Consider the following 23,662-nt stretch of genomic DNA (forward strand, 5'->3'; position numbering starts at 1 on the left):
TTCAGTAGCTGTAGCACGTGGGCTCTAGAGCTGCAGGCTCAGTAGTTGTGGTGCACGGGCTTAGTTGCTCCGCGGCATGTGGGATCTTCCTGGACCAGGGCTCGAACCCGTGTACCCTGCATTGGCAGGCAGATTCTTAACCACTGTGCCACCAGGGAAGTCCCAGCAATGTATTTTTGAGAGCCATCAGTCTTCATAAATGTTGATCTGTGGCCCCATGGTTCATTCATTTTCATGGATGCACAACATCCCATTGAATGAATACACTACAATTTAATTATCCTTTCTATTGCTGAGAGATATTTGCCTTTTTAAAAAGTTATGTCCTATTATGAACAATTCTGCTACATTCTTCTACAAGTGTTAGGTGCAAGAGTTTCTCTAGGGTAAGAATTCCCAGCATCAATATGAACCTGCATCCTGTTGCATCAAGAACGGGTTATATAGATGCCAGAATATTGATCCCTTCAGCCTGGGAGGCAGGTGGACAGGGCCTGGGCAGTAGGAACTCCATAACTGATTATTAACTGCCTGAATAATTGATTGCCTCTAGCCACAAGCAGACTGGAGTAGACTGGCTGTGCTGGCCAGTGGGCATATGTTCAGTGTTACCAGGCAATATAGAGAACAGTTTTCCACTCCTAGAAACAGTTTATGAGAGTCTGCATTGCTTCATATGCTTGGTAACACTTAATAATATGTCAAAATTTTAACCTTTTCCAATTTGGAAGATATGAAATATTTCTTTGAGATTTTAGTTTGCATTTCCCTAATGACAAATCAGGCTGAGAATTTTTTTTCACATATTTCTAGGCCACGATTATTTCTTTTTTGTGAACATCATACAGTTGTATTTTCAAAAATGTATTTAGATGCATTTATACCCCTTCTGTTCTGTGCTCTCTATTTGTTCTTTCTATTTTGTCCTTTTTTTTCTCTTTTGCTCCTTTGTCTTTTTTGGAAATTGATGGACATGTTTTCCCCTCTTGTTCCATTTTTCCTAGTACTAGTTTTCCTTGTACTAGTTTTGTACTAGTACATTGTACAAACTAGCATTGTACTAGTTTTCCTCGTTCTCGTTTGACCTTTATGTTCTTTTTTTACTTTTTATAAGTGGTTAACCTATGGATTTTAATACATACTTTTAAAGTATATTTATCCTTTTCCCACCTCATACAGAAATCTTAGATTGCCTTAACTACCAGAGTTTAATTCTCTTATTATTTTCACTATTTTTAACTTCACAAATTAGAAACCATTATTTTGTTTTCTGCCTCCTTGTCTGTTTAGGTTTACCTACATGCTTACCAATTTTTTTTTACCTGCCCTTATATCTAGCATCACAGGCTATAGGATGATTTTTTGAATTACATCCTTTAGAAGTACCTTTAGTAAGGGTCAGGTGGCAGAAAACTTCTGTTTATATCTATTTTTTCCTCCTCAATAATACATTCTCAGAATCTTGAAGTTATCTTTCCCCTGTTTTCTGGCTGCCACTGTTGCTGTTGAAAAATCAGATGTTTGTCCAGTTGTCTTTCCTTTGTGAGTAATCTCTCTTCTCTACTTCTAAGGACTTCTTTTCATTGTTCTGCTGTTTTATTATGAGATGTGTAAGTGTGTTTTTCTTTCTATTTATTCTGCTTGGTTTGTGTTTGGCTTCCTAACTATGAAAGTCAGTGTCTTTCAGCATTCTGGAAAAAAATCTCTGTCACTATCTCTTGAAATGCTTTTTTTCTTCCATTTTTTTCTTTATAAGCTCTGCTTAAAACTTTTTCTAAAACTCTCCTTACACATATGGTGTCTTCCATTTAATTGTCACTCTTTGTCTTTTTTCCCACTTTTTCACATTTTCCATCTCTTTGTCTCTTATTGCTATATCCTGGGTCTTATTTTCCCTCCTGATTCCTCTTTTATGTGTTTTCTTTTTGTGTGTCCATTCTTTTTTTTTTTTTTGCTACTTGTTGAGTTTCCAATTATTCCAATTATTATATTTTTCATTTTTAGAATGTCTAGTTGTTACTTTTCAAGTCAGCTTGTCAGCTTTGAAAATTTTTGGTTACTTTAACATATTTCTCTAAACATATAGAAACGGAAGCTCATTCTTATTTTATATTCTATATACCTTAGTTTCAGTACTGGAGTCTTTGAGTTTCTGAATGTGTAGTTTGTTGTTTCTTCTGATGCTTTGATTGCTTATTTTCTTATGTTTGATGATTTTCTGACTGTGAGCTCATTTTTCTTGGTATTTTATTGTGAGAATTCTTTGAAACCTGAATTTAAACTGCATTCTTCTAAAAATGATTGATATTAGCTTTTATTGGGTACCCTTTCAGTGCACTACCAACCTGGGACCACTTTATTCTTAATTTTTTGCTTTTCTTTGGCAGGAGGTGTTTAGGGAATTGCCTATAGTGTGAAGTCAGGCCCCAAATCCATATGAATGAAGTCTTATCCTGAGAAATTCCTAGGAGTGACTTTTTCTCCTCTCCACCCAGAGGCAAGGCCATGACAGACAAGTGGCCTCATGCTATCTCTTTCTCCTTCTGTTTCTACTTCTTTCTTTCTCTCCCCAGGGGAATTTTAAAATCCTGGTTTATATTCTAAGGATATTGCACTTCCAGTACCTAGGTTTTATGAGAGGTGTTCTCAGCTCTGATATTCCTTCATGCTCTGGGTTCCAGTGTTTGTCTCCCAACTTCAGGGCACGGGGCTCATTAGAACCCAGGTTCTAGGTTGTCTAAAATTTCCATGCCATCCCCAAGGCTAAGACAGGCTCCAGAACTCATACAACAGTAAATTCAACATTCTCATTGTTTTCTACCAGAAAAGAGTTCTATTACTTTCCCTTCATTTCAGCTATGCGTTTAAAATATATTTGATTTTTCATTTTAGAATATGTGTTAGTATTATGCTGTGATTTGTTGCTATGAACGTGCTACTGGAAACAACAGCCCTATTATATCTTTTACAAATAGGTTCCAACCCTCAGAGGGACTTATAGTGGGATGTAAACTTCTCTATCCAGCTCCCTCTTTGTCATCAGTCTTTGTATTGCCTCCTATGTGATCCTTAAATTGCTAAATATCAAAGAGTTTTGATTTCCCTTGGAGGTTAAAGAAATTTTATCTAGTGATTGGTAAAGGAAAAACCTATGTTTTGTTGGGCCACCTCCCTCAGTCTTGCCTAATTTGAAAGTTGAATGGCTTTTTGAGGTCATGGCTATTACAGAGTGACCAGCATTACCTATGGTATTCCCTCCACTTCTCTTAAGAAATGTAAAAGAAATACCACACTTGAGAACACCTTCACAATGGGGCTTCTGTGGCTCCACAAGAAGATTTTGAGAAACTGTGGGTTTCCTGGGCCTATCACAACTTCCTGGGTGTGGCTCTATGGCTGGAAAACCCTTCTGTGGTTTGTATGTGTTCTTAGAAGCTCTAAAATACAACAATGTAAAGATAATGACTTGTGAAAAATTCCAAAATGATGTGTTTGGTGCCTTCTGGTTCTGCATGTGTGCAAGTTACTGACAGTCTTCTTTTTAAAACATTTCTTACACAAGAAGCAGTAGCAGTACAAGGAATGCAACTCACTGCTATTTCACAGAATGTGCTGGTGACATGACTGACTTCTGCTGGGGAAACACAAGTTTCAAGCCTGGCAGAAAAAGCTTTTCAGTTTATTTCACATGTTTTAATGTGCAATTTTTAATTTTATATGTATATGCTATCAGTGATTTTCTCTTCACAGTTATCTATTTTTAAAGAAACCTTTCATTTACCTTGAATGGTGTGTTTATATATGCTTCTGGTAGGGTCACAAAGCTGTTTAAAACTATGAAAATTTCTTGCTACTTAGAAAATCCCCTTTAACCACATTTTAGGGTAAGTATTGGAGGTGTAATGTGCCAATTATAGATTACCTTGTTATTGCAAACATATTGCAGAATTTCACACTAATAGTAGTAATATAGAAGTATGGCTAGCATTATGATGTGAAATGAAAGGCTTTCTTCCATATTTCATCTCTGGTTAATCAATGCAAGAATTTAATCATCAAACTATGAGAGAAATTAGCAGCATTATCAAAAGGAAGAAGTAAATTCCAGATGAGATTTGGAAAGAAGGGGGAATTGGTGGATTAGGTAGCTGCTTCTAAAAAGAAGCTTGAGATTTAATATTATGTGAATTATCAGAAGTTGGTGCCGGTTAAGTTGTGGGATTTGAGAAAATATGTGGGGGAAAGGAGTCTGAAAAAGGTTTGAAATAAATTCACACAGGTTGTTAAAAAAATTGGAAAATTTTGACATGAGTATTTAATAAGTGACTTACATCATTATCCAAGTATTTAGAATGTGTAGCTTCAAATGCATTGTCATGGAGAGACTAGGATCTTGAAGAAGTCTAGAGAAGCAGCTGGCAGCTGTGGAAAGAAGAAACATTTTGAGAGAGAATGGAATTGAAACATCAAGGCAGAATGGACTTGAGATTTTAATATATAAGTATGGAGAAAACTAAGACTTAGAAAAAAAACCCCAGGACCCCTTAAAGAAAAGGACTGCTATTGACTTCACAAAAAGGTGACCAAACTCCCCCACCACCGCCGGTTTCTAATTATGGTAGGTAGGAAGAAAAAGACACAACAGAGGTAACTGGAAAAAAATCAGAAAACATTTTATTAAGAAAAATCCTGAGACTGTTTTGCTTAGTGGCCTTGATATTTGACACCTTTCATGGTGGAGAATATGAAAATCTCAGTTAGTCTGGCCAAGAAGGAAGCAGTTAAAAAAATTTAGTTGGCAAGTGTAAATAGTAGTATCACATAAGGACAGTGTGTTCCAAGCCAAGCACTTTGTTGTGTGCAAAAGTATGGACTACATAGGTTAAAAAATAATTTTTGTAGCCATGAGTATTTTTTCTAGCCATGAATATGTGTCATGGAACATCTTGAGAGCAATATTTAAAATATAGGTGCTTCTTCTTGTTTTATTATCACCTACATGTTGCACGTAAGTTTTAAAAAGTACAGTATTATTTTTGAGGGTGAATGCTTTGAAAAATAAAACATGATCAGGGAATTCTAAAAGTAACAAATAGTTGAGAGGTGATGCAAATTAATTCTCAAGGTTATTCTTGCATTCTAATATAACCGTAGAAGAAAAGTTAATCTTCAGTCTTAAACAATGAATGGCACGAAATACAAGTTTACATATACAAGTCAGACTGCATCCGAGAGAGCACTCACTATAGGACAGAGTGAAGCTTGTATTTAAAACAATCACTCTGCATCTTAAAACTGAGTATTTTTGCAATACAGATACAAATTTCTTCCACATTTCATCTTTACACTTTTTATATATCCTGAGATTTTTATAGAAGAGACTTCTTTGGATTCAGTTGCCAAATAATGGTTAAATACATATTAGCAACTTTATGTTTTTAAATAAATTTATTTATTTATTTTTGGCTGCGTTGGGTCTTCATTGCTGTGCGTGGACTTTCTCTAGTTGTCGCGAGGGGGGCTGCTCTTGGTTGCAGTGCATAGGCTTTTCATTGTGGTGGCTTCTCTTGTTGCGGAGCATGGGCTCTAGGTGTGCGGGCTTCAGTAGTTGTGGCACAAGGGCTCTAGAGCGCAGGCTCTGTAGTTATGGCGCATGGGCTTAGTTGCTCTGTGGCATGTGGGATCTTCCCAGACCAGGGATTGAACCTACGTCCCCTGCATTGGTAGGCTGATTCTTTTTTTAAAAAATTAATTATTTTATTTTTGGCTGCGTTGGGTGTTCGTTTCTGCGTGCGGGCCTTCTCTAGTTGCGGCGAGCAGGGGCTACTCTTTGTTGCAGTGCATGGGCTTCTCATTGCGGTGGCTTCTCTTGTTGCAGAGCACGGCCTGCAGGCATGAGGGCTTCAGTAGTTGTGGCGCACGGGCTGTAGAGCGCAGGCTCAGTAGTTGTGGCGCATGGGCTTAGTTGCTCCACAGCATGTGGGATCTTCCCAGACCGGGGCTCAAACCTGTGTCCCCTGCATTGGCAGGCGGATTCTTAACCACTGCACCACAAGGGAAGCCCTGGTAGGCAGATTCTTAACCACTGTGCCACCAGGGAAGTCCCTATTTGCAACTTTAAAGCAAAAGTAGAATAAGCATTTTCGTTGTGGTATCAGGAGCATTACATCAATAGCCAAGGTACTTTCTGGCACCGACTTCTTATAGAGTCTGAGAGGGAAGACAACACCAACAATCCAAAATCCATTAACCTTTACTCATTGTCAAGATTACCTCAAATTCCTCTTATCTGAGGCCATTTTTTCAAAAGCTATTTTGGGCAAAATAATTGTCATAGCAGATTATAAAATGGATATGCAATGCCTCTAGGTATCAGTTTAACCTTTGGATCACACCAAATGACCAGAAAGGGAATGACCCAGTTATTTTGAGATCTTGGAGAATCATCTCCTAAGTTGTTCTTTCAACTGTTGACTGACATTGAAGGACTGTGTAAAAGATCCATAGTAAACTTTCAAGTGTCATTGTTGAAGACATGCTGTTGAAACTGACCATTATACTATCCCAGGCTTCTTATGAAGGACTCATGGAAGAAATTTTTCACAGAAAATAAGTTTACTTCTCTTATAGATATTGTGAATGTTAGAACTACTGTGTTTTCTTTGTTACTTTGTGTTTTAGTTTGCCAGGCCTGCCGTAATACAATAGTATAGACTGGGTGGCTGACACAACGGTAATTAATTTTCTCACAGTTCTAGGGCAAAGTTGGTTTTTCCTGAGGCTTCTCTCCTTGGCCTATAGATGGCTGCTTCTTGCTGTGTCCTCACATGGCCTTTTCTCTGTGCACACATGCCCCTGGCATCTCTTCCTCTTCTTATAAGGTCACCAGTCCTATTGGATTAGAGCCTCACCCTTATGACCTCATTTAACCTTAATTACCTCTTGAAAGGCCTTATCTCCAAATATAGTCACATTTGGGGATTAGGGCTTCAACATATGACTTTTAGGGGAACACAGTTCAGTCTGTAACACTCTGATAGCTGGGAATTTGAGAGGCAAATCTTTGTAACACAGTAAGCAGTATCAGAAAACACTTGACATTATTTTTCTATCCGTATTTTCCCTTTAACTTGATATCCTTTTTTTTCTTTTTTCACACATACTATATTTTTTGTAAGCTACCTTAAAACTTTTTATAAGACAGAGGGCAAATAAGTAATTAAATAAATAAATTCTTATCTCTAGTAGATTTTTATGGATATTTGCTCACTGAAATGATCAGAAGGAATTGTATTCCTGGGGGCCAAAATATGCCGGAGGAGGTTCTGTGATCATACTCCTCTGAGTATACTTATTTATATGTGTTTAGGTTTATAATATATACTTATATCAACGTTTAGGCTTATATATTATAATGGATCAGTTGTTTCTCCCTTTGATAATATAATAGAACATCAATGGAATTAAGATTTTATAGACAATGAAGTTGGTTTCCTAATTGTGTCAATTCTTCTTCCTCTTATTCTAGAAAAGTTTTATCAAAAAAGAACAACAGTCTGTCAAGCCAGAATCAAAGCCACAACCCAGGTATATCTTTTATATAATAACAGAAAAGTTTAAATTAATATGCTTGCTTTTGGTTTTATCCTGACTTAAGTATCTGGTTTAAAGAAATGTAGGTTGTTGAAAGCTCAAGTTTTCAACGTATCTTTTTCAAAGTTCCCATTTAATTTGACTAAGGCAAGGATAAAACATTCTTATTTTTTTGAGTGTATTAATGCTCATTCAGTAGACCAGGCTGTAGGTTTACTTTGCAGTGGCAAGTAAAAGCATTGTAAACAGTACTGTATGATGTTTCAGCAGTTTTGTTTATTAGAAACTATGTCCTGCAATTCATTATGGTACAGCATGCCTTTCAGTGACTCTATGAGGCATTCTTAAGATTGCTCTGCTTCTTTGTGTAGCAAACTTGTTGACAAACTTTTGTGAAAAAATAACTGATTTTGTGAGATAGATTGGAGAGTGAGATGGAAAGAAGGGATTATGGAAAATTAACTGAAGTTTCTGAAAAGGACAGGTTTCAGACCTGTGCTTTCTTTTTCACTGGTAATACATTAATTTATTAATTCACCAGATATTATTTTTGTACTGACTCGGTGCAAAGCTCTGTGTCAAGCCATATAGATGCAAATAGCAAAAGGGTAAACCTTGGAGACTGAAGTTTGTCAGAGCAACCAGTTTGGAAAACTTACCCCCTAGTAAATACAGGTTTATTCAAATATATTATTCAAGCTACCTTCTCTTACTTGACATCCTTCTTAATTCCTTCTCTCAGTTACTCAAAAGGTGTGGTCCATAATCCCTTATTCACAATTCCAAAATCTGGAAAGCTCCAGAAACTGAAAGTTGATGTCACCTAAGGTGGTGCCAAAACTCTTAATGTCAAAACCTGACCTGAAGTAATAAGTGATCATGATTACTCAGTCTCTACTTTTCCCACTTCATGTGAATATTCATACTTTGCATACATATTAACATTAATTATATTAGCTAATTAATATTAATATGTTCAATGATGGGACACTGCCCCAGACATGTTACATAATATATGGTATACATGCTATATTAATTTCCTAGACTTTGAAACAAAATCTGAATTCCCAAATACATTTGACTCTAAGGTTCAAGTATTATGGAATTGCACTATATGGTAAATCTTGGCCAAATATGACTGTGAAATAATCCCAAATAATTGTTTAAACCTCCAATAAATAAATATCCAGTTTAAGATTAGGTGTTTTCTGAGATTTAGTCTCATACTAAGTTTAGTAGTAGCTAAATTCATTAGTAGTAGTATTCATTCTGTGCTTAGTTTGTACGAGGTACTTTCATATAACTCCCGTAACAACACATGATGTATTTTATTATCACCATTTTACTGATGGGTAAACTGAGGTTGAATATTTCACTTAGGGTCAATCAGCTAGTCTGTGATAGAGCTGGATTTAAACATAGGTCCTTTAATTGCAGTCATTGCTACATACTATAAGCTAAATTATGCCAGAATGATCCCTGGCTAAAATTTCAAGTTCTGTGAGAGTAGGGGTGGTTGATTCTGTTAACATTTCTATCTATAGCTCATGGCACAATCCCAGCAATGTAGTAGATGCTCAGAAAATATAACTGAACAAATGAACAATTTCCAGAGGAAAAGGAAAAACAGATTGTGTCTTGTCCTGCTCAGAAAATTTTCTTTCAGTCTTTCACAGTTTATTCATTTAACAAGAAACATTAAGCACTTGCTGTATTAGATGCTAAGGACGGGGTGAACAAGAGAGACTCCTTACATTTGTGGAATTTAAAGCCTAGGCAGAGTTCTCAGTTGCTGTTCACCATGGAGGGAGACAGAAATTGGAGTTTAAGTCCTTTCAGATGACAGTACTTAGTAAACACCTCAGCCTCTCCATGGAAATCTTGGAAGGCCAACACCTATGGAGTGGAGATTATACCCCAGGACTAATGAATTCACCTTAGTACAAGGGACGAAACAAACAGATTCACCCTAACAAAAGCATAAAACTAAGCCTCAACAAGTTCAAGATGATAAACGAGTAACTTAGCTGCCACCTAGAATTAAAAAACAATCAATATTCTTTCAAGGACAGTAACATAATCCACAATCCCTACAATGTACAATGTTTAGTACACAACAAATAAAATGTTAGACATGTTAAGAAACAGGAAAATCTGGGTTACATCAAAGAAAAAGATATTCCAAATGTTAGAATTAGCAGACAAGAGCTTGAAAGCAGTTATTATAAATGTTCAAGAACTTAAAGAAAAAGATGTTCCTAATAACAGAGAATCCCAGTGCATAAATGGAAAATATAAGGACAATAATCAAATGAAAGTTCTGGAACTGAGAAATAACGTATCTGATGTGAAAATTTCATTGAATGGTTGAACACCATATTGGAGAAGGCAGTAGAGAAGATTAGTAAACTTGTAGATCTATAGAGACTAATCTGAACAAAACGATAGATTGAAAACAAAATGAACAAAGCCTGATGGGCCTATAAATTAATATCAAGTGGCTTATCATATGTGAATTGGAGTCTCAGAAGAAGAGAACTAGAATAAGGCAGAAAAAGTAGTTGAAGAAATAGTAGCTGGGGGCTTCCCTGGTGGCGCAGTGGTTAAGAATCCACCTGCCAGTGCAGGGGGCATGGGTTCGAGCCCTGGTCCGGGAAGATCCCACATGCCATAGAGCAACTAAGCCTGTGCGCCACAACTACTGAGCCTGTGCTCTAGAACCCACGAGCCACAACTGCTGAGCCCACAGGCCACAACTACTGAAGCCCATGCACCTAGAGCCCGTGCTCTGCAGCAAGAGAAGCCACCGCAATGAGAAGCCCGCACACTGCAATGAAGAGTAGCTCCCGCTCGTCGCAACTAGAGAAAGCCCATGTGCAGCAATGAAGACCCAATGAGCCAAAAATAAATTAATAAAATAAATACATTTATAAAAAAAAGAAAGAAAGAATAGCTGGAAATTTCCAAATTTAATGAAAAACATCTTTACGCGTCCAAGAAGATATCACATCTAAGCAAGATAAACACAAGAAAAAACACGTAGGCATATCATAGGCAAAGAGTTGAGAATTAAAGGCAAAGAAAACCTTTGAAATAACCAGCAGGGAAAAGTACACATTGTACAAAGGGTTACAATTCTGAGAATGATGGATGTCTTCTCACTGGAAATGATGCAGACCAGAAGGCAATGAAATTATATATTTAAAGTGCTAAAAGAAAGATTATCAACTGATAATTCTGTATGTAGTGAAATTATCTCACAGTATTGAGGTTGAAAAAAGAAATTTTCAGCTAAATTAAAGAAATGAGAATATACTGCCAACTGATCTGTTTTTCACAAATGTTAAAGGAAGCTCTTCATGCCGAGAGAAATGACACCTGTTGTATATTTGAGTCTACAAGAAAAAATAAAGAACATTGAACATAGAAAATATATGATGAAAATATATGAAAAAGAATATTTTTCCAATTATTTTTAAATTGAACATTTTAGGCAAAATCATAACATTATTATGGTACTTATAAGTAGGTAGATGCAAAAACATATATGACAATGCTAGCAAAATAATGGACTTATACTTTTCAAGTTTCTTTCATTTTATGTGTAGTGGTATTAATTCTAAGTAGAGTGGGATAAGAAAGCAAATTGTAATTCCCAGAGCAACCACTAATACAAAAAGATAAACCTAAAAGATAATACGAAAAGTAAAATGGAATATCAAAAACTATTTGGTTATCCCAAAAGAAGACAGGAAAGGGAGAACATATAATGGGTGAATAAAAAACAAATAGTAAAATGGTAGACTTAAACCCAACTGTACCAACATTTATATTTCATATACAGAATAAACATGCAGTTAAAAGTAAGAGCTTGTCAGGATGGATAAAAAAGCAAGAACCAACTCTATGCTGTTTATAAGAGATGAACATAAAAAGACATTAATTGGAAGTAAAAGGTTAGAGAAGATACACAATGAAAAAAAGCTAGCAGAAGAGTGCTAGGGTGGCTATACATCAAAGTAGACTTCAAAGACGATTTCCAGACATAAAGAGGACACTTCATAATTGTAAAAGAATGAATTAATCAGAATTAGATAATAATCCTAAATGTGTATGACTTAATAATAGAGCTTTAACACAAATAAAGCAGAAATTGACAGGACTAAAGAATAAAATGGACAACTACATAATTATGACTGGAATTTTTTTACACGTCTTTTAGTAATTGATAGGAAAATTAGTAAAAAAAGTAAATGACAACATAGCAGATTTGAACAAACCGTCAACTGATTTGAACTAATTAACGTTTGTAGACTACAACCAACAAATGTAGAAGATATGTTTTTTTTAAGTGCACATGTAACATTCGTTATAGAGATAAGAACAGAAAGCAATGAAATAAAAAACAGAAACAATAAAGCAAATTAAGAAAGCCAAAAGTTGGTTCTTTGAAAAGATTAGTAGAATTTGTAAGCTCCTAACAAAACTAAGAAAAAGAGATAAAACACAAATTACCAATATTAAAAATGAAAGAAGTGGAATCACTATACATTCTATAGACATTAAAAGGAGAAAAGATTATATGAATAAGTTCATGCCTACCACATTCAGTAACTGAGATGAAATGGACAAATTCTTGAAAAAAGACATACCAAAACTGACACAGAACAAATAGAAAATCTGAATAACCCATATCTATTAAAGAAATTGACTTTGTTATCAAAAACCTTTTCATAAAAAGACTTGCTTTAAGGAAAAACATACTATATATTTTTAAACTATTTGATGGTGTTAGCTTATCTTCTTGTGTAAGTCTTTTTCCTGTAAATATCCTTTACCTGGTTAGTTTGAGTGGGAAGTCATTTTTTTTCTCATAGGTATTACTAAAGTAAAATTTGGTCCAGCCCTTTCAATAATAAAAAGTTGTACACTCTGAAAGGTGAGTGTTTATTGTATTTATTTTCCTGGAGCCAACCAGCTACTCTGAATGCTAAGCATTTTCCTGTACCGCCTGCCATCTGTTGCAGCATAAAGAGCTGTGGCAGTTTTGCAGGGACATCTAGTTAACTTTTGCAGAGCTGTCATAAATGTTTTAGAGGATGATGGCTGAAGGGAAGTTTAGAGATCACTTGATTCAATTCTTTTAATTTCCAGGTGAGAAAGTAAAAGTTTAAAAAGATTAAGTGTCTTCTTCAAGGTCACAAAAGTAAAAAGAAAAAAAAACCCCAAAATTGTTACTAGAGTCCAACACTCAATTCACAGCTTTCTTACTCAGTCATGCTGCTTTTATGCCATTTGTATCTTAAATTTTAACAGCCTTTCTGATGATTACTTAAGAGAAGTAGACTGAAACTAATGAATTAGCAAGTACAAGAGTGGCTCTAGTGATTAAAACATATTACTAGATAGAATTCTGGAGAGAGATAAAAGAAAGTGGAACAATGTGAAAACAGAGTGAAGTAGTGAATGATATAAAACTAAATATTTCACATGCAGACACATTTCATTGAAAATATTTAAGTGAAACACTCTTAAGATTTTCTTCTTCATTTGAAATCCTATACCATTTATGTCTTAGAAATTCTGTGAAACTTTAGAATCCAAATGTTGGGACCCTTTAAGCTTGTCTTAAAGAATTTTTCTTGTTAGAGAGAAATCTCTCATATATTTTCAGCTAGAGGTTTCCATAGAGTCTGCATGAGACAGAGTATATTATAACCTTCCATCAGTCATCTGTCAATTTCAGTAAGGTACTGGCCAATTTCTAAAGTACTTTTGCATTTCAAGGGTGAAAATATGTCACACATATATCACCATTGCCAGGCTACAATAAATATAAGAGAGTTTGGTTTTTTCCCCCTCTTCTTAGTTATAGAAAAAAAAAAATGATGGAATTCATTTACCCATAGCCACAAGCTTTGAGAGAACTCTCTACAGCTGGCAAATAGAACTGGCTTATGCACCCACTCAGCAGTGTTTTTTAAGGAGGCAGTCACTTGGCTGTTAAAAGGTTGGGATGGGAAGTTGAGCAAACTAAAAATGCTGTTGCTGCACTTGATTTGGAATTACTGCAAATTTGGGCACCCACTCCTGTTCTTGAGAGGGAAGGGAACCTGTTGCCTTATATGGATAAAGAGTGGTAGATAAGGCAGAGTTATAATTATTTTTGTCCTAATCTTCAGTGATCATGAACCTAAAATGCATATTTTCACATTTCTATTTTTTTGTCCATCTTCTAGTGTTTTCAACTGTAAAGATCTCAAAATTTAGAAGGAGAGAAAAAGATATAACAGTAGTGCTTAGGTCCATTTGCTATACAAATATGTATACAGATGTATATAAGACTTTTCATTAGCAGCATTATTAAACAAAGAACTATAATGCTCAAATCCAGTACATTTAGGATAAATTTACCAGGTTCCAGATTCCACACAGTGGCTACTTGATTTTATTTTGGGGTTCTTAAATATATATTTGTGTTATTTTTATGAGGGATATGATCTTATTGTCTTGATTTTCAATTCTGCTAAAAATACTCATTTCATATACACCCTTGCCCAACATTTAGAGAATATAAATTTCATAAATGAACAATATAAAGCAAAATTATTTGATTTCAGAATGCAAGTTTCTATTTCCTCAATATTCAATTTAAATGGTAAATTTTGAAATTTTAGAACTCCATAAATGTCAGAAGATTGTTAGAAATCCTTAAGGTTAAGGTATGGTTGAGAAAGCCTAAAACCTTTTTTAAGGGAAAAGAAAGGTTATGATGAGCTTTGCAAAGCGAGCCAAGCAATTTCATTTCAAATAGAATTGCCAAAGGAACGTTTTTACGAGTTTTATTGTTTTTCAAAGTAAAATACTTTATGTAAGATTTCTAAACCAGAAAGAATTAAAGCCCAATAGATGTAATTCTTAATTTGTAATTTAAAAAAAGTAATATGTACACAAATTATAGTATATATGTTTATGTTTTTACCCTGATAAAGGTAAAAAGTGAATATTTTGCAATGAAGTGGGATCTTGTCTTTTCCTAGCATCACCTTTTTTAAAATCTTTTCATTAACTTCTTCATGCTTAACACATTTTCTCTTATTTTGTGTGGTATCATAAATATAAAAATATCAAAAGCAGTTTATATTATTAACTAAAAGGAAATAATACATTAGCACACAGAGTTAATTCTCAATATCTAAGTGAAAATTGTGAACCAGGATTGTAATCTATTGTACTATTACCATGACATTGTACTTTTATTTTCTGTGAGAAAGATTTCTTCATATATCTTCCTTGAGGTCCACTTGAATTTGTTTGGCACCTCTAACTATATTGCAAATAGTATCTCCTTCTTTGTTCAGATAAACTATTGTATTTCATGAATAAAACACTTATTCTCTTTTGATGTCTTTCAGCAGTGAGCTGTTAATTCTTTGCAGATTCATCTGACTTTAGTGATAAATTTTCCTTTCGATAAATTTTCCTTTTGTTGAATTTCTAAAGTACATAATTGTTTTTTAAAATGACTGACTGATTTCCAAGTACAGAATAGAAAAATTGATGGGTCTTTAACTCATAGAAGAAAAATATTCTATCGTTAATTCATAATGTTAAAGTTGTAAGAAGTTGTAAGAAGTTGTAAAAGGTGGTCATCAGCCCTTCACCATTTTACTATTTAGTTTGTTTCAATTCTGGATGATAAAAACATTGTTTAAATATACCATCTATGAAGTGTACCATTTTAGAACCCTTAAGTTCCTCTTTTTTTTTCATTCTTTAGGATTCTAAGCATCCAGATAGTTCATGTAAATATGTAGATGAGGAATAATTATATATTTTCCCTTCCTATTTTGTAGCATGCTAGAACTAAAAGGGTAGTAGTAACCAGATATGACTCACTAATATGTTACTGAAAAGCAAAACTGTGCTAAGAATTCTAAATTTTCTTTTTTCATATAATAGAATATAGTACATTTACTGTCATATCTAAGTATGAAATTCACATTTCAGAGTCTGGAGATTTAGCTAGGTACTTTAATGTTTCCTTTATATCTCTAAAATTACTGCATTTGTCCATCATCATTTTTTCTGAAATGGGTCAAGTCCTCTTATTTTATCTCAAAACAATTTTACAGTTTACCACCTAATAACTTTCCTTTGGTCTCTTCTAAAATTTGTTAATTACTAATGTAATATTAGCTTGTTTATGGTATCTTCTGTGAACAGATTATTTTTTCTGGGTCAGTACCCAGCCTAAGCATTTTTTGAAAATAAATTTATAGTGGATATTTCTCCAATGATACTTCCTCTAGTTGTATTTTGTCTTTGGGGAATTATAGAATCTCAGAGTTTAAGGAACCTTAAAGATTTTCTACTGAAACCCTCTATCCAAAGGGTGAATCTCCTCTATAACATGGTACCTACATCACCTCTACTTGAAAACTCCAGGGATTAGTAATTACTCTGTTCAAGTGGAATCCATTTCATTCTAATTAGTGCTCTGACTTTGACAGCTCTCTCTGTGAGGCTCAGCACCTATCCCCCTTGAGCTGGTACCCACTGGTCCTGATTCTGTCTTTTTGAAGCCACTCTAGTTACCAGTTCTCTCTTTAGATTCTCTCTTTCTATACACACACACACACACACACACACACACACACACACACATCTTTATTATATTTATATATTTATTAGGATGCTAATTCAAATTAGCTTAAGCAAAATGGTAATTAAATCTGTTTGCTCATATAAGTAGAGGTTCCAAGAGTGTAGAGTATGTCAGACATCCGTTCTTTTTATCTCTTTAACATCTTAGGCTCAACTGATTCAACAGGTTCAAGTAATGTCTTCGGGATGTGCTCTCCTTTCATTCATTTTAAATCTCTGCTTGCCCCTGTTTGGCCTTAAAACCTCTTACTACAGACTTTTTCTCCATGTGGTAAGCAAAATGGTTGGCTTCCACCTGTTTGTAATTGACTTACTTCCTGCTCTTACCAGAAAGAAAGGTCTCTTATTAGACACACACACACAGAGAAATATTCTGGCTGACCTTCCAGCTTGGATGACATGGCCAGCCCTAGACAAATCCTAGTCATACGAATGGAGAAGAAGTGCAATTCCACAAGGGAAAGGAGGTGAAAACAGAGGAAAGGAACAGATGCCCACCATACTCAAAAGTATCCCTCTTGAAGTGTGATGCTTAGGAAAGAACATAGTATTTCAGATGTAATTTTATGAATACAGTGTAGAGTAGAACCAAACTGTAGATATTCTAGATCGGTTCATGCAGCCCATCATATATCAGCTTTGGGGGTCAGTCTCTTAAGGGCAATACTCACATTGATTTCATTTCTGAAAAATAAATAAACCCCCAAACAAGCAAACCCTGAGCCTTTCTCAGATATTCTAACGTATCCCTATTCTGTTCTTTTGCTGTCTCTCCTTTCTTTTCTTTCTCTATCCCTTTTTTTCTTCCCTTCGTGTATTATATATTGCCAGGTACACAAGGAAAAGTAGTTGCTCTTAGGGAATTCAGAGTATAGAGGGGTGATAGACCCAGAGAATTAAGTTATGTCATAACTACAATGATGGAGGAAAGGTACCTAACCATCCTCATGAGTCTGAGAGGAATTATTTGTACAATCATGTATATTAACCAATTGCAGAACTTTATAAGCAAAGCTATCACATTTCAACATTGGATTTAGCTCCTTATCACTTTTGCCTGAGATAGTTAGCTCACACGTTACCTTTTCAATAATCCCACACCAGCCATAACACACTATTTAAAAGTGCAATTTCCACCCCTGCTAGCACTCCCCAACTTCCTTACTCTGCTTTATTTTCTATCAAAGCATACATTGCCTTCTAAAATACTCAATAATTAACTTGTTTACTGTGATTACTGTCTGTCTCTCCCACTAGAACATAAGCTTAATGAGGACAGGGAATTTTCTATGTTTTATTTATCAGTGTATCCTCAAAGCTAGAAGAGTATCTTATACTAAATGAATGAATGAATGAATGAGTAAATGAATATATATTTGTTCAATGCATGGATTAAATTTTTGGATCTTTTCTCTGCCTTCTAATGATTTTTTTCCCTTTCAGGAATTTATAACTCCTATCTCAGACTTTCTGCTCCTTCCTGGGTATCTTCACTGGGATATCCCATAACCGTCTCTCAAAATTGCAATAATTATGTGTTCCCTTCTCCATGTCTTCTCTCCTATATTCCCTATCTCAGCTAGTAATGACACTATCCACCCTACCGCCCAAGACTGCCCAGTCAGCCTATATTTCTCTACCTTGTTTACAAAGATTTTATGAGAATCTTGAAATTTGCCCTCCTGAAATTGAGAAACATCATAAATAATTCCCTGGTATAGTAATATAGTGAAAACAAAACAAAAAACAGTAATAAAATTAAAACAAAGGAAATGAATTCAGGATGGCCTGGCATCCTTTTTGTACACATTCTGGCTCTTGGCACCACTACTACTTTCTTTAGTTCTTCACATACCATCTGATTGATAACTAATACGATCTGATATTAAACAAACACAAGGACACCTGCTTTCCTCAAAAAAGCAAGGAAGCACCCCCGCCCACCAAACTCATTTCTAATAAAAACCTCCCTCTGGACAAACTTGCAGAAAACCAGACTGACTTTATCTTCTAGCTGTGTTTACATTGACAGGACCAAGAGGGCTTAACTACAAGGAAGTGGTATAAGCTGGCTGAACTTGAAATTGGGACAAAGGTCTCTCTACAACTATTTATCATCTCATTTTAATGCTAAAATTCCTGCCCAAGGACACCATGTTGGTTCCCTCTGCTTCTGACCCAAACTCCAAAGGGCCATAAAAGGGCAGAAAAGAGGTGCAGACCCTGGTCCAGGAAATCACCACCCATTTCCATGAACCTAAATGACAAGACCTCTGCCCCATACCGCCCCTTTAGCCCCTTTTCCTATGAAAATCTCACCCTTGCCTACACTCAGGGAGAAGGGGCTTTTAGAGCAAGACCTCCCCCTCCTCCATTCCTTGGTCAATGAATAATTTTTCTGTCTGCTGCTATAAAAAGTAATTTTTCCTTATTGATGCGAACAATAACCAGGTAGGGAAAGAAACAGACATTATTGGTAACAATTCCTGTGTGGAATCAGAAGGAAAACATCTGAGAAACAGCAAGCAGAATAATGAGAGGGAGAACACATAAGTTCTCATCTCTAAGTCACAGTAATCCTACCCAGAAAAGTAAAATAAGAATGAATGGAGAGAAGCAGATTTTCTCAAGCAGAGAAAATCAGATTTTCCATTTCTTTTTCATGGAAGCATTCATACAGAGGGAGAGTAGGGAGGCAGAAGCATGGGGAGAGGGGGTTACAAAGTCCCATCCCTCTCCAGGTTGTTCCAAAGACTGTCCACATTTCCTGTTTTTCTAGTAGAATTTGACCTGCTTTCTGACCACCACTCTGAGCGTGTTTGCTTGAGTGTCTCCTCAATTCCTGAAAATGACAGTACCTAAAACAGTTATGTGGGTGGGAATAAAATATTGAGTATAATATCAGAAATTGTTTTTAGAATCACCTGAACTGTTGTGGGGATTTATTTCATTACCTAAAGCCCAGTTCTAGGGAAAAGGAATCTGTGGACAGGCACCCATCTTCATTGTCTGCTCTTTTGGAGCAGAGATGAGAGAGACGGATGGCAGGGGGTAGAGCCAGCTCTTCTCCATAACTGACCAAAGTTTGGGTTGAGAGCAAAGGGCTACCCCAAGAGGAATAAATGAATGTTTTGGGAGAAAGACTATACAACTCATTATGTTCCCTATTGCATAGATAAGCTCGTGAAAAATTGACACCTCTGGGTGCTGTGCCACAGAAATATCAGCTCCCATTACACCTTTGGCATAAACACCCTAGTCATTACAGTCATCTTCAGTGGTAATGTTTTTCAGTGCCCTTCAGATAAAAACATGTAGGTACAATAAAAAGGTGGTTTAAATGTTTGTTTTAGAGAGAATTCCCTGGAAGTGCATCATGCTTACCTTGCCCATAATGTCAGAATCAATTAAATTTGAACAAAACCAGTGTTTCCTCTCTGCTTTTGTTTTTGTATTGTCTGAAATGATAATTTCAGTTTAATTCATAACAAATAGTGTTCCTCCAAAAAGCTGATATGTGCAGGAAAGAATAATTGCATTTTTTTGAACTGAATTTGAAATTTAAAAAGCTCTATCTTGTTTTGAGGAAGAACAGTTAGAAACTTGAAACCAAGCAGCAGCAGCAGCAAAAATAAAACCCATCTTTCCAGATATATGACATGATGGGCTGGGAGAATGTCTTCCTAGGAAAATCAGGTATGGGGGAAGGGAGAAGAAATTCTCCCAGCCCGTTGTATCATTTGCCTTTCTGGATAGGTACTAGTTAGAGCACTTGAGGTTGTAAACTGTTGAAGCCAAGTACCCTTGGCTGCAGAATATCAACCTCACCCTTTAATATGATCTAGTGAAAGAGATTGCCATGGAACTGGGAGCTACCCAAAATAGGAGGGGTCTTGGGTTTTTTGGCTCAGGGCAGGCTAGCATTTTGAGGAATGATCAGAACACAAAAAAAGTGTGGAAAGCACAGAAGAAAACACATCTCATTCACATACTTAAACTATTTAAAATTTTTGCCTTAACTAAACTGGTGTCTATCTTCCACTTCAGGAGGATTGCACCTATTTTTAAAAGTTCCAGGAATCCTGTTTTGATTTTTTTTAAGTGAATAGGTTTTGCTAGCATGAATTACTAAACCCTTGGGAAGATTTGAAAATGGAGTACTAAATAATATTGAGACAAGATTTTTAATGGAAATGTGTAACATCCCTGTTCTTAAAAATCTCTTTCACCCATGCTGAATTTAATACATTGTTTTTAAACTGAACAGATCTCATATAGGACATAAAAGTAGGCCACAAACTTGTTTCACTTGTTAGCCAAGTTACTTTCAGATCCAGCATTCAAAGCATGAGGGCATCACGTGTTTCTACTTCAAGGCTGCAAGTACAGGAAACGAAAGCCCTTGACACAGCTTGGTAGCAGAGGATCCAAATCAGAGTAAATGTGGAAATTATAACTAAATTACAAAGCATTTGGACAAAGCAGGCATGATAGTCTAATCAGGAAAGCGGTGATATTTACTTCTCGATAATGCAAGTTGGAAGAGGAATTGGGGGTAGGGAGGCATCACAAATCTCTTTTAATGTATTTCTGAACTTGGCAACCTGAATTGATTTTGTCACATATTTGCAGCTTAAAAAGTATTTGGCTTTTACAACAGCCAAAATAAGTGTCCTTTAATCACTTTCAACCTATGAACAGATGGGCAAAGAGTGCTTTTATAAATGGAACATACAAAATACTTCAATATCAGCCAAAACTAATTAGTAGCAATATCTGAAACAAACTCTACAACTGATGTAGTGTTTAATATATATTATTGTATAAGCATTAGCAGTTGAAAGGAAATTCCCTGTTCAAATGTTTGCCAAGCTCAGTGTCTAATGTTTAGATATGATTAACTTAATAATTAACTTATTGTATCTTTTCTCACATGCAATCTTGTTTAATGATTCCTTCTTTCACTGAAAACTATCTGATCTGATACCTTGATCATAGCCTAGATTCATAGGTAGGTAACCTATGATTCTACCTCTTGATGGGTGGGGCTATAAAATCACATTGCAAAGATAGGGATATAAGGAAGCATTAATTGGCCGTCAGTGCAGTCAGTTTACCACAGTGAGCTCCTAATACATTTATATTAATAATATTTTAGTTGTTATATATTTAACTTAAGGAGGAGACTTTTCTTTGATTTCTTTTCATGGTTTGGACTTGGATAAATAGGACAACTTTCAATGTATTGACTGTTTCAATATATTCAATAGTAGTGCTGAATTAAGTAAAACTGTGGATCATTGTACTGAGTTCAAAGATCATGGGGATAATCAAGGAAAAGGCATGGCCATGAAGTGGCAATGGCACATAACAAGCTTTATCTGGGCATCATATGGACAGCTTTGCGTGAGAGGGGAAGTCCCTCACAGCAGAAGACCTTCTAGAGACCATGACATAGAGCCATCACCCAGAAGGGGAAGAGGGTAAGGGAACTCCTGTGGGAACAGGAGAGTCAGAGGGGGGCTTACATGTCTACGTGATATCACTCACAGCAAGATGGGGGTCAGAGAGATCCAGTGGGCAGCAGTGGTTTGCAGTCTTTTATGGCCTCAAGGTTTGTCTTATCTATGGCTGGTAGATGTTGGTTATAGTTTCATGGGACATGCAAAACAGGCAGGCTCTAAATGGCTAAAAAATATGCTTATTTGGGCCATATTTAAAACAACTGGATGTTTAAGAATTTTGAGTTTGGAGCCAGCAGGCTTTTGAGCTAGTCCTTGTCTAATGTAAGAAGTAAACAACATAGGGGCCAATATACAAGGGCCATTTTTGACTCATTTATGTAACAGCTATGCCACACATACCTTGCCATTTCTAGCATTCCTCCTCTTATACAGTGAAGGAAAAAAATCTTTGGTATGGTCTTGCAGCCATCTGGGACACCCAAAAGATAGGTTAAAAAGACATCACAACAGTTTGTTTTTAAATTTGGGGCTTGAGTTTGAATTGGAAAGAATTTTCACAGGAGGCGCAGTATCAGTAAAAGTTATAGGTGCCTTTAGAGTTAAAAAAAGTAACATAGCTACAAGTAACATTAAATATTAGGAATACCAGATTTTGTAAGAAGTAGGTCACAAGGAAGAAGGAAAAAAAGATTTATAAGCCTGATAGGAGAAATATTTTTGTGATACAGGAACTTTTGTTTCCTAGGAAAACTATAATGAAGGTACTGAACGATTTTTCCTTTGTCATATTAGGAGCAGACTGTTATTCAAAAATCAGTTTCTCAGTGTAACAGAAAGAAAATCAAATTCTAATTTTACTTTCTTTCTGTATAACACCTATACAACATTCCATAGCTGAGGATTCATTCACAGGCATTTCTCTATTTTAATATTAAGCTTGCTCATCAAAAGTGACCTAACTTTTTCAAAATTTTGTATATTTCATAGCTTCTTTTCAAACCCATTATTTGTAAATGTAATTCACTTTCCATCAAGCCTTCAATAAATTATTCTTCAACTTTAACTTTCCCTTTCTTTTATTTTTAACATTCTAATTGTTTAGAGATGTGCTGTTGATGAAAGTCCATATGGCTAGGGTCTAAGATAAAATTCTTTTCTTCTTCAATTGATAAAAAAACAGACAAAACCTATCCATCATTTTGTAAACATGTTTGTGTTTCCTTATAATCCTTTTAATTAATGTAGTTCTACTCACTCATATTAACTATAGCTTTTAACCAAAAATAGCTAATTTCAATTCTCCTTCTCCCTTCCTCCGACCCCCTCCCACACTACATATACTTTTCATTACATGACTAAGAACTCTGAGCCATTCAAGGCACCTTAGGAGACCAGAAGAGATGTGGTGACCACTGCTGGTACTTTAACACTGTGCATTACACGTCACCTTACAGTCAGTCACACATATCCCTTTAAGGTTTTTTTACACCTTATTGTTAGAACATGAAACTTTGACTATAAAGTTGGCTCATCTAGGTATTTCTAGAAGACCTATTTCTTCTGAGAAAAAGGAGAAAAAGTCATCAACTCAGGATCCTTTAGATTTCATAGTAGGCCTTGAAACTCTGGCCAAGCCAGAAGTGACCATTTCTATTTCATCCGCATTCCCAGTTTATCTCATACATGGAGGCCTGTTCATAAAAATTGTTATATTAAAGGAGCAAAAATACTGTTAGAAGGCAGAGCTCCCTCTTTTCTAAGCTATTCAAAATCAATCTTAATTTAAACAAACAAAAATAAGACTTTGCCTTATTTTCTTTGTCTTTTCTAGTAGCTTTGTCTATTTGAATATTTCTCTACAGCACATGTTATATTTTGGACTCGTTAATCTACAGAAGTTTTCTCAAGAGAGAGAATAAGAGAAAGAACCAACCAGA

At 35.6% G+C, this 23,662-nt stretch overlaps 1 protein-coding gene across 1 annotated transcript in view; it reads left to right on the forward strand.

Annotated features, from left to right (window-relative positions):
- The window catches only part of IQCM (IQ motif containing M), a 270,054-nt gene that overhangs the window by 109,329 nt on the left and 137,063 nt on the right, over positions 1-23,662 (forward strand). The window contains exon 7 of the mRNA XM_089911275.1: positions 7,529-7,587. Coding sequence (XP_089767401.1) covers positions 7,529-7,587 — 59 coding nt within the window. The remainder of the gene's footprint in view (positions 1-7,528; positions 7,588-23,662) is intronic.

Source organism: Delphinapterus leucas, chromosome 5 (genome assembly GCF_059928025.1).
Source record: "Delphinapterus leucas isolate spDelLeu-1000000601 "Yukka" chromosome 5, BTC_Dleu_Yukka2, whole genome shotgun sequence".
Taxonomy (NCBI): Eukaryota; Metazoa; Chordata; class Mammalia; order Artiodactyla; family Monodontidae; genus Delphinapterus; species Delphinapterus leucas.